This window comes from Gopherus evgoodei, chromosome 1, assembly GCF_007399415.2.
Source record: "Gopherus evgoodei ecotype Sinaloan lineage chromosome 1, rGopEvg1_v1.p, whole genome shotgun sequence".
NCBI classification, from domain to species: Eukaryota; Metazoa; Chordata; order Testudines; family Testudinidae; genus Gopherus; species Gopherus evgoodei.
Window position 1 is genome coordinate 199,062,734 of NC_044322.1, and position 17,417 is coordinate 199,080,150.

At 45.4% G+C, this 17,417-nt stretch overlaps 1 protein-coding gene across 1 annotated transcript in view; it reads left to right on the top strand.

Annotated features, from left to right (window-relative positions):
- CBLB (Cbl proto-oncogene B) overlaps nt 1–17,417 on the top strand; it is a 212,297-nt gene that overhangs the window by 10,905 nt on the left and 183,975 nt on the right. Inside the window, 1 exon segment of the mRNA XM_030582314.1 lies at nt 2,398–2,648. Within this exon segment, the coding sequence (XP_030438174.1) occupies nt 2,398–2,648 (251 nt within the window).

Genomic DNA, 17,417 nt, shown 5'->3' on the forward strand with positions numbered 1-17,417 from the left:
GTTCCTACTCTGGGATGGAGCAGCACCCCTGTGGTTTCCTCCCTTGGGGCTTGGTGTCTGCCCTTCAGTTCTAGACTGACACAGTTGGAGAGCCAGGGTCAGAGATCAGTTCCCTTCCGGGGTTAGCTGTTCTACAGACAGTCTTTTCCCTGGGTCTGTCTTCAGTGGGTCCTGGTGGCTAGCCAGAAGCTATTCCCTTGCTTCCCTGGTCCTTCTAGCAATATCTACCTTAGCCCTCGCAGCCAGCCAGGAGCACCTCTTGCTCCCCGAGTCCCTGCAAGCAGACTGCACTCGCTCTGGCCCTACAGTTCCTTTTATATGAGCCTGCTGGGCACTCACTGGTTGCTCCCTGCAGCCACTGTAGCCTGCTCGGAGGACCTCTCCACTGCTCCTTTCCTGGGATGGGTGTGGCAGGCCCCTGAGGCTCCAGCAAGGGGCCTTTGGGCCTAGTCCACCCCATCCCAGTTACATATTAGTGATTTAGCCACATTACCCCCAAAAAAAGCAATCCTCAACTCATGCCTATAAAACCTGTATATCACACTACAATTTATTTTCTTATAAATATTTTCATTGATTTACTACATATACATATGTAGAGTGTGTGCATATGTACCACAGTAATTCTGTATAGAATCACACATATGGGGACCACTTAGTTCATCAGTGAAATACAACCATCTATAGGGTGGAATGCAGCAGCTCTAGGGAACTGTATGTGAAGCCTATATAATAGTTTAGAACAGGAAGATGAAGTAAAATACCATCTTCAATTAAAATTGCAAGAGAATTTAGGTAGCCAGAATAGAACTGCCTTTAATTGGTATATGGTCAGAACACAGGACTAACATTCTGCTCTTTCAAAGTGGATAGTAAGGGTCATCTTGAAGTTGGCATCTTTAGTGGCATAGTGTCCCCTGTGAACATATGGGACATTAGTTTAGTTTAGTTCTAGGTTGGAGTGAAGAATGGTGCTCACTGGGTCATTAACACAATTTCTTACTGCACTGGGATTTACCTGGATTTTTTTTTTCAAATCCAAGACTGGTCAGGCCTAAAACTACTTAGTCATGAGATCTAACAAGATCACAAAACAGTTCAAAAAAGTCAATTAAATTTTGAAGGCAGTAGTTTAAATAAGTGCATACATTCCCCATAAAGGAGCAGGCTGTCATGGTTGGTGTAAGAAGCACTTTGTATGGTAGTGTGACAAAGTTCCTCCTCTACCTTGATGGGTCCTGCGCTTATTGGTAGATTTGCTTGCCTCAGAGATCTTCCCCTCTGGTGGAACACACAGTCTGGGTCAACTCCTCCTGTGTCTGATCAGGAGTTGGGTGGTTTGGGGGGAACCCGGGCCCGACCTCTTCTCCAGGTTCTAGCTCAGGGCCCTGTGGATTGCAGCTGTCTATAGTGCCTCCTGTAACAGCTGCATGACAGCTACAACTCCCTGGGCTACTTCACCATGGCCTCCTCCAAACACCTTCTTTATCCTCAACACAGGATCTTCCTCTTGGTGTCTGATAATGCTTGTACTCCTCAATCCTCCAGCAGCACTCCCTCTCAGCTCCTTGCACCTCTTGCTCCCAGCTCCTCACACACGCACCTCACTGACTAACTGGGAGGCTTTTAAGTAGTTCCAGCTGGCCCTTGATTGGCTTCAGGTGTCTCAATCAATGTAGCTATCTCCACTGATGTCTAGAAAGCTCTTAATTGGCCCCAGGTGTCTTGATTAACATGGAGCAACTGCCATTTGGTTACCATGGTACCAGGGATTTGTTTAGCCTAGGGATAACATACCTGTTCCTCACTAGTTTACTGTAGAAATCTGGCCTTGCCCCATCAGAGTAGATTTGATTAAAATAAATATGTACAAAATAGAAATTTAACTATTCATTTGAAGCTTATTCTGTTTATTTGTTTTTAAAAGGAAATTAACTGAAGTGTTTATAATGGGTCCCATTTAAAAACTTAATGACTCAAGGTGCATGTAAATGCCATCTTCTTGTAGAATCCTGAAGATGCAAATGTTGAGTTTATAATAATGTATTTTTTGGGGTCTCTGTAGTATATGTGGTGCAGAGCAGGCAGGCAGAGGTGCTCCTATTAAAAGAACACATGCATAAAATGTGGAGAGAAATGGCTAGGACTACTGGATAGTTCTTACAAATGCCAATAAAAGGTTAAGTTCTCCATAAAGTAGACAGTAACAATGATGTCAGTGGCATTGCATGGGATATAAGTCAAAGCAGAATTTTTAGACCTCCCTGCTTGGAGGCCTGAGACGTATACTTGCCACTGCTTATTTCAAGATGTCAAATCACTTTTTGCCCTATGTATTTCTTTCAGATGTGCAGTGATCAGAAAGTGCCTTTTTAAACACATTGTTTTTGCTTCTAGGTCAGACTGTGCCAAAATCCCAAACTTCAACTGAAAAACAGCCCACCTTACATACTTGACATTTTACCAGACACTTATCAACATTTGCGACTTATACTGGGCAACTGTGATGACAACCAGAAACTTGCACAACTCAGTGAGAATGAATATTTTAAAATCTACATCGACAGTCTCATGAAAAAATCAAAACGGGCTATAAGACTTTTTAAAGAAGGCAAGGAGCGGATGTATGAGGAACAGTCTCAGGACAGGTAAGAGAAATATTTACATATCAGTGCAGATTGTCTTGTTTGTCTGCATTTTTAACATTGTTTATCTATATGCACAATGTTTTGACATTTTACTTATTTAAAGAGGAAAATATTTATTGTTTGACTTGCAGGATCACTGCATTCAATCAGTAATTCACTGGTTTTGTTCCACTAGGTACTCTTTGTGTCACTGTACATGAATTTAAAAGTAAGGGCATTTCCTGTATAAAACATGTATTTCTTTAGAATTACTGCTTCAGCTGACCTACAGTATGTAGCTCCTTTCCTGAGAGAGAGAGAGACCCTCTAGTTAGAGCACTTCCAATGTAATCTACTGCTTACAAAGAGAAATTGAGAGACCCACTATGGATATTAACTGACATTTTCCCCAGCAATAAAATGGAACAAAACTGCGATGCTTAGAACTTTTGGAGAGATCACGGGTCGCGTAGGGTGCTGATCCTTCAGAGTGGTGCTAAGAAGCCTTTTGAAAGGTCTAATTGATTTCTGCTTTGCTGAGAGTTGGTGCTGTTAACAGAACAGTGTTGTCCTGTTTGTGTGTAGCAGTCAGTATGCAACTTGTTAGCTTTTAGCTTAACTTATTTTTTCAGTTTTACTAGGTACTCACTCCTGATTTAGAAAAGGTTTGTATAGTGGTGCACTTGTATCATGGGTCTTTGCTTTTGTAATGCAAGATTCTTCATTGGAATATTCTTTAGATTAATACAAACAAACACAAGATGTTGTATTTTTAGAGTTGTAGCCTACTGGGGGAAATGAAGGATTGCCTCCCTGCAACTCTTTCTGCACCTGAATTCAGGACCAGTGCTGCAGTATAATACTTTCACTGCTGATGAAACTCTATGGATAGAAGCAGTGAAAATGAAAAAGTTTTTGTAAATGTGTCTCTGCTGTTGCTACCACTAATTTAGCGGGTTGGTCAGGAAAACATTCTAGTGTTAAAAGACCACAGCTTTATGATATACCGCAGTCCCATATATTAGCTCAAACTTGGTTAAATTCTAGAGAATAAAAAAATACCCTACTCCCATACCTGCAGTTGATTGCGTTTGAGAGACTCTATGTCTATGAAGACTTTCAGACTAATTTACTGAAAGAAAGCAAATGTGATATTTGGCTCATTTTAGTGGTAAGGAAGTTCTGTCTTAGCCATCTTTAGTATGGGTCCATAAGCATCTGAAGGGATGTTTTCACTGGAGATAATATGTGACCAGAATGCAACAGTGATTTCTTCTTTTAGTGTTCCATTGGTAGCGTATGCAGAAGTCATTGTGCTACAAAGGAAATGAAAACTTTTATGGTATGGGAGATAGGACTTAAAAAACTGCATTATGTAAACAGATTTTATTTTGGCTTCCCCATAGCATTGTTAGTTGTGGGTTTGCTACAGTACTTGCAATAAATTAAAGCAATTTTCAGTGTCACTTCAAAAACAAAGCCTGATTTGGTTTGTACAGGCTCTCAAACCTTCCCTTAGGTACTATATAGGTTAGAATAGATGTTAGAGAGGTTTCCCTTCAGTTTTCTACTTCAAATCCTGATGGCAACACAGAAATGTGTTTTGTGAAGCAGGTGGTGTATCGAACTCCACATTTCCCTCTTCTATCTTTTACTAACTATCGGGGTTTTTTTGGTCACTCTTATAAGTTGATCTAGGAAAAAGTATTTAAAAGTAAGCCATATCAATGCAGTGTATTGGCCACCAGTAGTTACTCAGGGTTTTGTTGTGAGTTAGTACCTCTGGAAGTAATGATTCTCCTCTTCTGCTTGTCTAATATGAAGTGAAGGTAGGAAATGGGACGACTACAGTATAGACGAGTTAAAAAAAATCAAATCTTCAGTGGTACACCCGTTACTCGTATTTAAATAGGCAGTGCTGGCGTGTGTACATTAGACATAATGGGAATTGTGGTCTGCATGCAATTTTTGTACTGATTTAACTATTTCAGTTAGGGATATGATTTTTCTACCTAAATAGCTAAATTGGTTACTCCCACAGCAGTATGGTTCTAGCTGTATTGGTGTAAAGGTGTGTCTTACTGGTATAGCCTATTCCCCTTGTGTGGCTGGAATAAGCAAAGTACTGTAAGCAACTTAATACTGATATGACTGCATTCACACTAGGCAGTTGCATCACTTTTTTCCTACACAGACTTAATTCTGAAATACTGTACAATTTAAGACATTAAGCTTTTAAATGCTTTAAAGATTGATATGTCACTTCAACAAGTCATGCTTCATGGAGCATTTTTGTTGACCATAACATAAATAAATGGTAATCTACATTTCCTAAACTATTTCAGTGCACACTCTATTCTATGAGTGCATTGCTGTGTATGTGAACATCTACCAAGAAGGTGTTAGCAATGATATTTAGTTCCATATATGAGTGTCCTGCTTAAAAAATTGAATGAAAACAGCTTACCTTGCCAAGTCCCATGTTCAGGGCTGTCTTTCCCCTACAATAATTTGACATACCTAACAATTATGGTCTTGGCAGGTAAGTAAAGGAGGCTGTTATTTTTAACATTTGTTTTTAAATGTATTTGTTTCAGGCTAATATAGGACTTATCAATGCTGTGAGAACATAAGAACATAATGTTTTCTATTCTCTCCACTCCCCTCACCTTTTTAAAGGACATTTTCAACTTGAAATCTAGTCAGTTCTCAGACAAGCAAACCAACAGCAAATAATTAAAGCAGTTTGATGATCCTTGGCCAGTTGGCCAATTTTTGTGGGTTTAAGGTCACACTTTCTCTTTTCTAATCAGTACATGTCTCCCTTTTTGCTGTAAAAAGGCCCTTGTGAAAAGGGGAAACTGACAGTTTGACAACATATATGTGTATTTCTTTGTTTACCTTTAATATAAAGGGAAACTCACTGGAGAAATAACTTTTTTCCTGATCTTTCAGTTTTAGTAATATTGTTACTTGTAATGATACAGTAGACTTAAGAAAATGCTGATAGAAATAATGACTTTTTGATCTGAGATGAACACTGTTTATAATGAAGAACTGGTAATAAATATTAGCCGCACTGTTTATAATGAACTGGTAATAAATAAGATCCTGTGAAGCAGGTAATATAGTCACCCTTTTGGATCATATGCTGCCATCTTAAATAAAAATTCACAATGAAATTCTAGTATCTGGTAATCCAATTATATCATACCAAATTCTACATGACCACTGTGTAACAGTTTTTGACTATCGTATATATTTTGATTGTCCTCTGGGATAAATGTCTTGCTAAACATTGATGGTAAAAGAAAATAAATGGCTTATGTTCACTAATTAGTTTATAATTTGGTGTATAATGATCCTAATCCCTTTTCTCTCTCCCTCCTGTATTAAACAATTATTTTCTCTTCTTCCTCTTTTTTATGAAGTAGGATATACAACTCTCTTTTCATCTAAAAGAACTTCCTGCTCAGTCAGCATCTAAAATAAGGGCTCTATTCATCACAATTCACTATGTACATTGTATAACTTTTCATATAAATTTTCTTTCATAATTTTAAAAGGTTATAAAAAGCCTATTAAAATTATTTGGGTCAGATACAACTTTAAAAAACAAACACACACAAAAAATATGGTAGATTCCTATGCTGCTTTGAGCCTTGTTTTTGCTTTTCATTTATTAGGAAGCTGACTAAAACTGGAAAGCATCATTTATGTGAAATATAAGCTTCCATCTGGCTTGCTGCATCCTAGAATTGTCCATCCAGAAAAAATAAGACTTCTGCAGGCTGCCTGTTTTTTCAGACAGTTATGCGTCAGGCACAGAATTTGAGTTATCATAGAAAGAAAGAAGAGGTTTGGAGAAGGGGTGAAGGGCAAGTTATATTTATGTTCATTAAAGATGTTGAACTGATAGGCCTTAAGGTTAAAACCACTTAGTTTCAGTGTAGTATATGAGATGACAGGATGAGTTTTCTCCAGTACCCTGCAAATCATGTCCTGGAACAGATGCCTCCTAGTGATATAGGTTATTTAGTCGTTCAGTTTGTGCTGTGTGTGCATACCTGTCAGTCTGAGAGGACAATAAGCAAATGAAGGGTAATTGAGAGGGATAAACTATACAGTCAAAATATATAACTGTTTTTATAAATCGTTCACTGCCCGTCATCTAGCCCAGTGGTCACCAACAGGTAAGTCATGATCGACTGGTTGATCATGGAGCCTCTGCCAGTAGATCGCAGTCTCTGGCCACTAAAAGTCCAGCAGTGCTGCAGGACTAAGGCAGGGTCCTGGAAGTGGCCGGCATGTCCCTGCATGGGAGTGGGGGGTGGGGGGAGGAAGAGTGGGAGAGGAGAGGGAGCGCACTGCTCCTGCCTATAGGCACCACTCCCATTGGCCAGGAACGGGGAGCTGTGGCCAATAGGAGCTGCGGCGACTACCTGCGGGGGTGAGTGGGTGCGTGGAGACCGCCCCCTAGACACACAGAGATGTGTGATCAGCTTCTGGGAGTGGCGTGGGGCCAGAGCAGGCAGGGAGCCTACCTTAGCCCCGCTGTTCCGCTGCCTGGCGGGAGCCTGCACCCCAGCCCTGAGCTCCCTCCTGGAGTCAGCACCCCATACCCCCGCCTGCACTCCCTGCCTCAGCCTTGAGCCTCCTCCCAGAGCCTGTACCCCAAGCCCTCTCGTGCACTCCAACCCTCTGCCCAATCTTGGAGTCCCCTCCTGCATCCAAACTGCCTCCTAGAGCTTGCACCCCAACCCCTGCCCCAGGCTCAGCCCAGAGCCCCCTCCCACACTCAGAATCTCTCAGCCCTAGTCCAGAGCCCACGCCCCAGCCCGATGAAAGTGAGTGAGAGTGGGGGACAATGAGTGGGGTCTTGGGAAAGGGGTGGGGTAGATCCTGGGTTGCACTTAAATTTAAAAAGTGATCTTGTGCGTAAAAAGGTTGGAAACCACTGGTTTAGCCAATGTCAGCTACTAACAAAAGTGGGTCTGGAGGAGAGGCAGGTGGCCTTTGGAGATGAGCTGAAATAGGGTGTCCCCAGTGTAATGGGAAGGTGTGAAAATGGTTGAGATAGATAGGGAGACTGAGTGAGAGAGGGTTGTGGCTGGTGGTATTGGTAGAGAAGGCTGGGTGAGATGAGAGGAGGCAAGTTAGTAACTAGGGAGGAATAGAATTGTGTAGGACTTCAAAGTTGAGGACAAAATCCCTTTCAGTTTCCATGGCCACTTAGTCTTTTTGCTTCTTTGATGAGGCTTAGCACTTTGACAGGCAACCCACTTGGACACTTCAGTTAGTGCAGAATGCAACTGCTTATTTGCTGGTGCCTTTTCATTATATGTGATGTTCATGCACTAGAAAAGCTTCCATTTTGTTTCTGGATGGTAGTGTGCCCTATAAAGAGGTCAGTGATTTAGGGTCTTTGCAGTGTATTCCTTTGTAGTGTGTTCCTCTTCTCTCCATGCTGTCTCTATTGATAGTTGAGATCAACTAAGAGTATGTCTACACTGCCCACGTTATAGTGTTGCTGCAGCAGCACGGCCATGCTAGCGCCGTGACGTAGGCAGTATAGACACTCTATATTGCTGGGGGAGAGCTCTCCTAGCGATTTTAAAAAAAACAAACAAACCACCATCCTCTTCCCCCCCCCCCCCCGACCCTGAACGAGCAGTGGTAGCTTTTCAGTGCTAAAACTTTTGTTGCTTGCGGTGGGAGTGGGGGTTTTCCACGCTCCTGAACGACTAAAGTTTTAGCGCTGAAAGTGGCAGTGTGGACACAGTGTAGGATGGTTGAATAGACCTTGAACTGGAACATCCAGATATTGATGACGTGTATTCTCAGTGGAAAGCTTTCTACTCTGGACATAACTGTCGTCCTCTCCTTCCCTATTGTGACAAAGTCAGAGTTTGGTGTTGGGATGTTTATGAGGGTATCTCAAGTTTAGGGGAGTTCAAAATTCAAGTTCAAATTGTTCTGGCTGGTGGTTTTCATTTTAGTAAAGGCACCTAGACTTTGATCAACAGATTCATTATATAATTTGAATACAGCCATTCAAGAAAGACACTAATTGGGAAGCTCACAGCTATCCTTAGGGAAATAGTCTTTGGCCACTAGTTCATTTCACATCGACTGCTGAGCAGCTGTTGAAAGATAATGAAATTTGGTGTCTGCCAACCTAGGCTGGATTTGAATCTGTGACCTTGAGGTGAAAAATTCCCCATCCTGCTAGCAGTCCCCTGAGCCATCCAGTTTTGCAGACAGTTGATGTCTTTTGTCTTCAGTAAATCCTGGACTGAACTTTTTAGTCCAGAGTTACATATCATAAAGTAGAATGAATCTGTGCTCTGTTGTGATCTGGCTATTCCTATATTGAGGCTAAGTCTAAAAATTAAATTTTATTTCTGAAACAAATATTTTATTCTGATCAGTTCAGAAAGAGAAGCTTTGAAAAGAAAGCGGAGCAGCTTTCACTGGAATCTAGGCTTCAGAGTCCTTCCCTGTGATTTAAGCAATCATTTGCCATTTTTATATGTTTATCTCAATTGTCCTCCTCCCGCATCTTAGATATTTATCAACATCTTGAATTTGTTTTCAATACCACAGGCAAAATTTTCTGTATCCATTTAAAATAGATTAGTAACTGGAAGATAATTAGCAATGTTACTTTGTAGAATAAAACTGCAAGGTGAAGAAAACCTCTTTTGAGGTAGGAGGGCAGGTGGGTGGGTATGCAGGAGGTGAAAATGGAAATGAGATTCGCTGAAAGCTTTTATGTTGCAGTGAGATTCCACTCCCTCCCTCCCTCAAGCCTGACCTGAAACAAAACAGTGTAAGAAAGCATTTTTGCATACCTTAAGCATGTGAATAATTGAACTTGAATTTTGCAGAAGTAAAAATCGCTTGCTGTTTTCTATAGCACTAATCTAAATTAAACAAGAAAGGTTATTTAGACAAAGACCATGTCTACACTAGCTGCCTGATCGGCGGGCAGTGATCTATCGGGGATCGATTTATCACTCCTCATCTAGATGCGATAAATCGATCCCTGAATCAACGCCCGTACTCCACCTCTGCAGAAGGAGTAAGCAGAGTCGACGGGGGAGCCGTGGTGGTTGACTTGCCGCCATGAGGAAAGCTAGGTAAGTCGAACTAAGATACTTCGACTTTAGCTACGCATTTTAGATCGATTTCTCTTCTCTTCCCCCCCCCCCGTGTAGACCAGCCCAAACACCCTCTTCAGAGAGCCAGACAAAGAGAGTTTTATTGCAGAGGGCAGGTGAGAGCATGTGGAGGCCACAAATAGTGACTTAGAGTATGACTACACTTACAGTTGTACAGCACTGGGAGTTACAGCTGTCTTCGTGCAGCTGTGTAGGGAAAGCGCTGCAGTGTGGCCACACTGACAGCTACCAGTGCTGCAGTGTGGCCACATTTGCAGCATTTGTAGCGTTGTTGGGAGTGGTGCATTGTGGGCAGCTATCCCAGCATTCAAGTGGCTGCAACGTGCTTTTCAAAAGAGGGGGGTGAGGGGGAACGTGGGGGAGAGAGAGTGGATTTTTATCTGTCAGCTCCCTGCCTTCCAAGTTCTAAGGACTGAAACATACACATCACCAACCTGCAATCAATTTAAAAGTTTCGAGCCCTTCCCCCACCCCTCTCTTATTCACTAAATGCAAATTATGCACTCCTAAATAGCCTTCAGACCACATAAGCAGCTGCTCAACACAGACTCTCCCCTCCCCCTCTGCCGTGTGACTTCTCTCTTCAAGCAAACAGCTGTGAACCTTCCAAAGCAATTCCCCTGCCTGCCTCTGCTCGATCGAGCAAACAGGAGCTGTGTTTATTTTTTAGATAAGCAGCTCGAGAGAGCTCGGAGTTCAGCCATTCTTCCGGTTTGTTGTGAGCAGGCATTCTGGGATACCTCCTAATACCCTGGAGGCCAATAACAGTGCTTTTGGTGGCCACACTTGCGGAGCAGCGCTGCATCACCAGTGCTGCAATTGTTACACCCCAAGCAGCGCTGCAGTCGTTACACCCCAGGTGTACAGCCAGTGCTGCAGCCAGAGAGTTGCAGCGCTGGATGTGCCTTGCAGGTGTGCACAGTTACTAAGTTGCAGCGCTGTAAACCCACCACCAGCGCTGCAACTCTCCAGTGTAGCCAAGCTCTTAGTTTTAAGACAATTTCTAGCTTAGGGTATGGCTACACTTACAGTTTTGCAGCGCTGGTAGTTACAGCTGTGTTCGTACAGCTGTGTAGGGCCAGCGCTGCAGTGTGGCCACACTGACAGCTACCAGCGCTGCAGTGTGGCCACATTTACAGCACTTGCAGCGCTGTTGGGAGTGGTGCATTGTGGGCAGCTATCCCACACAGCACTTCATCCCATTTTGGTGCTGTGGCTTGTGGGAAGGGGAAGGAAGTGTGCGGGTCTTTCCGCTTCCTGTTCCAATGCCCCGTGGTGCTTTGCTACACATTCCGAGCAGTTTGGCGGCATTGTGAGTCTACAGCGCGATTTCTGAGATTTCTGTTACAAATGGAGCCTGAGCTGCTGAGGACCTTGCTGATGAATATTGCCAGCACATCACGCATGGCAGTGGAGCTATTCCTTCAGCTGCAAAGTGAAGTGAGGAGTCAGACGATGATATTGAAACGCCTGACGCTCAAGACACTCAATTGCTTGTGGCAGTAACAAACATGCTCAGCACCGTGGAACGGCGCCTTTGGGCTCGGGAAACCAGCACTGAGTGGTGGGATCACATCGTCCTGCAAGCCTGGGATGACGAGCAGTGGCTGCAGAACTTTCGGATGAGAAAAGCCACTTTCATGGCACTGTGTGCTGAGCTCGCCCCTACCCTGCGGCGCAGGGACACGAGATTGAGAGCTGCCCTGCCAGTGGAGAAGCGGGTGGCTATTGCAATTTGGAAGCTGGCAACTCCAGACAGCTACCGATCGGTGGCGAACCAGTTTGGAGTGGGAAAGTCCACCGTTGGAATGGTGCTGATGCAAGTTTGCACAGCCATTAATCGCACCCTGCTAAGAAGAACTGTGACTCTGGGGAACGTGCAGGACATTGTGGATGGCTTTGCAGAAATGGGTTTCCCTAACTGTGGAGGGGCAATAGATGGGACGCATATTCCTATTGTCACCACCCCACCTGTCATCAGAGTACGTTAATCGCAAGGGGTATTTCTCCGTGGTTCTGCAAGCGCTTGTGGATCACCGTGGGCCTTTCACTGACATTTACTCAGGATGGCCTGGAAAGGTGCACGATGCACGCATCTTTCGGAACGGTTCCCTGTTCAGGAGGCTGAGGGCCGGGACTTTTTTCCCAGACCACAAGATCACAGTAGGTGACGTCGAAATGCCCACTGTGATCCTTGGAGACCCCGCTTACCCCTTAATGCCATGGCTCATGAAACCGTACACAGGGAAGCTTGACAGGAGCAAGGACCGGTTCAACTACAGGCTGAGCTGGTGCAGAATGATTGTGGAGTGTGCTTTTGGCCGTTTGAAAGCCCGCTGGAGGTGTCTTTTTATGGGAAGCTGGATTTGGGGGAAAGCAGCATCTCCGCTGTTATATCCGCGTGCTGTACCCTCCATAATATTTGTGAAGGGAAGGGTGAAAGATTCAGTGAGGAATGGACCTCCGAGGTTCGACGCCTAGAGGATGAATTTGCACAGCCAGAGAGCAGGGCTACTAGGGAGGCCCAGGAAAGGGCTTCAAGGATTAGGGGTGCTTTAAGGGAGCAATTTGATGCTGAGAGCCAACAGTAATGTTTGATGCCTTTGCTGTGCTTTGTTCTACCTTGGGGTACAATATTTACCACTTCCTGCAATAATAAAACGTAAAAGCCGTAAAATCCTTTATTCAAAGTACAGTATATAAAAGGCCACGGGGGTTAGGGTGGTGCACTGTACATTCAGAGGTTTGAATATGTCCTGTTTTGATTACTGTTCAATGTCTGCTGCACTTCAGGATTACTATGCTGCAGGGTAATGGAGGTGGAGTGCACAGGGTAAGAATTATAGTTATCAGGGCTGATAGGTGATCGTACAGTTGTTGGGGGCAGCTGGGGGTAATAAGAAACTGGCTGCTGGAGAAAGGTGTTTTGTGCAAATACTGGGAAACAAGAAAGAGAGCTTTGGGAGGGGTGTGGGTTACCACGGTACAGATCTGCCTGCATGGCTACGAGAGACTCGAAAGACTCAGTTTGGCGAGCCAGGAGGCTTATCATCTGCTTTGAGGTTTTTTTGATAGCCAATTCCTTTCTCCTGCTTTCTGTTTGCCTCCACTCATACATTTTCTCTCTCCATTCCTGCATCTTCCTACTTTCTCTGTTGTAGTGAATCATAACTGCTTTGATCAATTCTTCTTTTGATTTTCGGGGATTTTTTCTCAAGTTCCGCAACCGACGTGAGGCCGGTGATCCGGCTGCATTAGTCAAGGTCACTAAAAAAAACATAGATAGAAACGTGTAATACACAGAGGCTACATTGTTTATTATCACACAGTGAAGGAGTTTTTAGACTTTTTGTAGCATCTTTCCCACATACCTCACATAACACAGAGAGGCCAGGGAAGCGAAGGCATGGCGAGCAATGGGGTGAGTGTTTCTGCCCCGAGTGCACCTGGGAGGGGGAATTGACCGATGGGTCACTGGGGTTTATCTGCACTGGGTACAGGAGGTAGCTGGTGTCCTGCATAGGGGACAGTAGTGAACAGGAATGTGGCGAGCTGCTGGCGGGGGGGCGCGGTCCGCGTAACTGCCGGCCTGCTGGTGAGGGGGGGGAAAACACACAGCTGTGCTGGCTGCCTGCTGGGAAGGGTGGGGAAAAAACGGAGGGCACCGCGGGGCTGGCTGCCTGCTGGGAAGGATGGGGGAAGACCGGAGCGCACCGCGGGGCTGTTTACGTGCTGGGAACGGGGGGGGTGGGGGAGACCGGAGGGCTCCGCGGGGCTGGCTGCCTGCTGGGAAGGGGGAGGGGAGACCGGAGCGCACCGCGGGGCCGGCTGCCTACTGGGAAGGGGGTGGGGAGACCGGAGCGCACTGCGGGGCTGGCTGCCTGCTTGGGTGGGGGGAAGACCGGAGCGCACCGCGGGGCTGTTTACGTGCTGGGAACGAGAGGGGGAAGACCGGAGGGCTTCGCGGGGCTGTTTACGTGCTGGGAACGAGGGGGGGAAGACCGGAGGGCTCCGCGGGGCTGGCTGCCTGCTGGGAAGGGAGTGGGGAGACTGGAGCGCACCGCGGGGCTGGATGCCTGCTGGGGGGTGGGGGGGGGGGAAGACCGGAGTGCACCGCGGGGCTGGCTGCCTGCTGGGAAGGGGGTGTGGAGACCGGAACGCACCGCGGGGCTCGGGGGGGAACGCGAACCTGGCACCCTGCACTCAAGTATCCCTAAATTCTCAACAGGGTTTCCTACTGCCAGATATATCACTGCTGCGTGTTACCTGGGAAGAGAGGGAGGGTCTTCTACAGCAATGTGGATTCCGCCCTGGCCCCTATGCAGCTTGCCTGTGTGCAGCCATGGTCCCCACACTCCTCGCTGCACAGTGGATCGGACGAGTTAGCCTGACCAGGACAAGGACCACGGTGGCTCTCCCGATAAACTTGAGAAAGCACATTGCGCACGCTCTGGCTGCAACTTTTCAAGAGATTACCGAGGCAGATTACAGAGACGTGATAGAGCAAATCAATGGGCTATTCCACGTTTAGGCATGCCTGCAGGCAGCCATAACCCAAACCCTCCGCTCCCAAAACATAAAAATCTGCTTACCCCGAGCATGCTCCTGAGTTTCTTCCTCACCAGCAACTTCCAGCTGCTGCGACTGGCTAGCCTCCTCCTGGCTTGAGAAGAGCTCCTGGCTGCATGTGTACTGGGACTCCGGGGTGTCTCCCTCCACACCAGTAGCCTCACTGTCTTCTTCCTCTACACCCTCCCCCACTTCTCCCTGCTCTGAACTCTCCATCGTGGTCCTCGGATTGGCAGTGGGGTCACACCCAAGTATGGCATCCAGCTCCTTGTAAAAATGGCAGGTTGTGGGGGCAGCTCCTGAGCGGCGATTTCCCTCACGGGCTTTGCAGTAAGCACTCCTCAGCTCTTTTATTTTGATCCTGCACTGCAACGCGTCCTGTTCATGGCCCCTTCTCAGCAAGGACTTTGATATCTGCCCATAGGTATCCTAATTTCTCCTTCTGGAGCGCAGCTGTGCTTGCACAGCTTCCTCACCCCAAACACTGATGAGGTCCTGCAGCTCGGAATTGTTCCATGCTGGGGCTCGTTTGGGGCGTGGAGGCATGGTCGCTGATTGATTGAATGATTGATTGCACTCCACACCTGGCTGAGCAAACAGGAAGGGGATTTTTAAAATTCCCGGGGCATTTAAAGGAGGGGTCAGCTGAGCCCAGGGCAGTGGAGTGTGCACGATTACCAGAGAGGCTTCTAAGGTATGCTGGGATACCTCCTTATACCCCGGAGGTCAATAAAAGCGCTGGTGGGCGTCCACACTTGCTGACCAGCGCTGGATCACCAGTGCTGGAATCCCTACACCCAAGGCTCGACCGGGTGTACAGCCAGCGCTGCAACCAGGGAGTTGCAGTGCTGGCCGTGCTTTGCAAGTGTGGCCACATCCTAAGTTGCAGCGCTGTAACCCCCTCACCAGCGCTGCAACTCTCTAGTGTAGCCAAACCCTTACATATGGATAAGTAGGCTACATTGCCCCAGTTAAAAAGCAATTTTTCAGTTCCTCAGTGTAGAGTTTTTTTATCCTTTTCGCTACTTGGAGTACATTACAAAATGAGAACAACGTATTAATAGCAAAAATAACCAAATGGTAGGTATTAATTCAAATTGGAGAGAAGGAAGAACAAAGTTTAAAACCACAGAACTTCTTGATTTGAAAATGGTTTTTTTTGCTTTAACTCCATGTCCAGAAGGGCAGATGGTACATTTTGCCTAATTGCTGTTTTCATATGAACTTTATTATAAACATGAGGCAGCATTTTCAGCTTTAATATAAACTCTCCTTTAAGAGTTTTCCTGAATATGATACTGATGATCAAAACTGAGCACAGTTCAGTCATCTGTGGTGGGAAATCCAGGGCCTAATTCTCCACTGGTTGCACCTTGCGTAGTCACTTATACTGTGCAAAGTGGGTATAAAAATGCTGTCAGATCAGAATGGTAGCATTATACACCCACTTTGCACGGGTAGAAATAAGTGTTCTCACACACAGCAGTGAGAACAGTCTGGGCCCTGGCTAGACTCTCCATTTGCTGTTTGTTAATCTCCTTTAATGATAGATGCAGAGCTGTTGCTTGCTTTAGGATTAAGAAAGGCAACTAATTTGATGTCTGTCCTAGTAGTGTAGTTTCAGCAGAGAAAAGGAGGTTGTTGAGAGGGTTTCAGCTGGAGAAAAATGGGTGGTTTTCTGGGGTCTGACTGTCATGCTGCCTTGAGTGGCTCATGACAGTTGGAAAACCGTTCCCAGAAAGTAGTTATCAGTGAGTTCACAGTCAGACTGGAAGGGCATAATGAGTGGGATCCCACAAGGATTGTTCCTGGGTCCGATTCTTTTCAATATCTTCTTCATGATTTAGATAATGTCAGAGAGCGCGCACACACACACAGTTAGCAGATGATACCAAGCTGGGAGGGGTTGTAAGTGCTTTGGAGGATAGGATTAAAATACAAAATGATCTGGGCAAACTGGAGAAATGGTCTGAAGTAAATTGGATGAAATTCAATAAGGACAAATGCAAAGTAGTTCTTCCTAAGTGGAGTAATCAATTGCACACATACAAAATGCGAAGTGACTGCCTATGAAGGAGAACTGCAGAAACGGACCTAGGGGTCATAGTGGATCACAAGCTAAATATAAGTCAACAGTGTAACAATCTGGCAAAAAAAGCAAACATCGTTCTGGGATGTATTAGCAGAAGTGTTGTAAGCATGACACGAAAAGTAATTCTTCCACTCTACTTCATGATAAGGCTTCAGGTGGAATATTGTGTCCAGTTCTGGGTGCCACAATTCAGGAAAGAGGTAGATAAACGGAGAAAGCCCAGAGAAGAGTAACGGAAATCATTAAATGTATAGAAAACACGATCTGTGAGGGACGATTGGAAAAAAATGGGTTTGTTGAGTCTAGAGAAGACAAGACTGAGAGGGGACATAAGTTTTAAAGTACATAAAAGGTTGCTACAAGGAGGAGGGAGAAAAATGGTTTTTCTTAACCTCTGACAAGAAGCAGTGGGTTTAAGCAAGGGTGGTTTAGTTTGGACGTTAGGAAAAACTTCCTAACTGTCAGGGTGTTTAAGCACTGGAATAAATTGCATAAGGGGAGGTATTGGAATCTCTGTCATTGGAGGCTTTAAAGAGCAGGTTAGACAAACGCCTGTCAGGGATGGTCTAGATCAGCAGTTCTCAAACTGTGGATCGGAACCCCAGTTTAATGGGGTTGCCATGGCCAGCATTAGACTACCTCGGATCCGAGGCTGAAGCGTGAGTGCTTTAGCTTGGGGCTCAAGCTCTGCCCACACCCAAGGTCACACAGTAATTTTTGTTGTCAGAAGGGGTTCGTGGTGCAACGAAGTTTGAGAACCCCTGGAAGATGGTGCTTAGTCCTGCCATGAGTGCTGGGGTCTGGACTAGTAGACCTCTTGAGGTTCCTTCCAGTCCTATGATTTTATAATTGAGTGTGCCAACCTTCGGGCAGACTGTCAAAAGCAGGGCAGACATCCCAAACTGGTGCTATGTTCTCTCTAATTAGATTTCACCAATCCAGTAA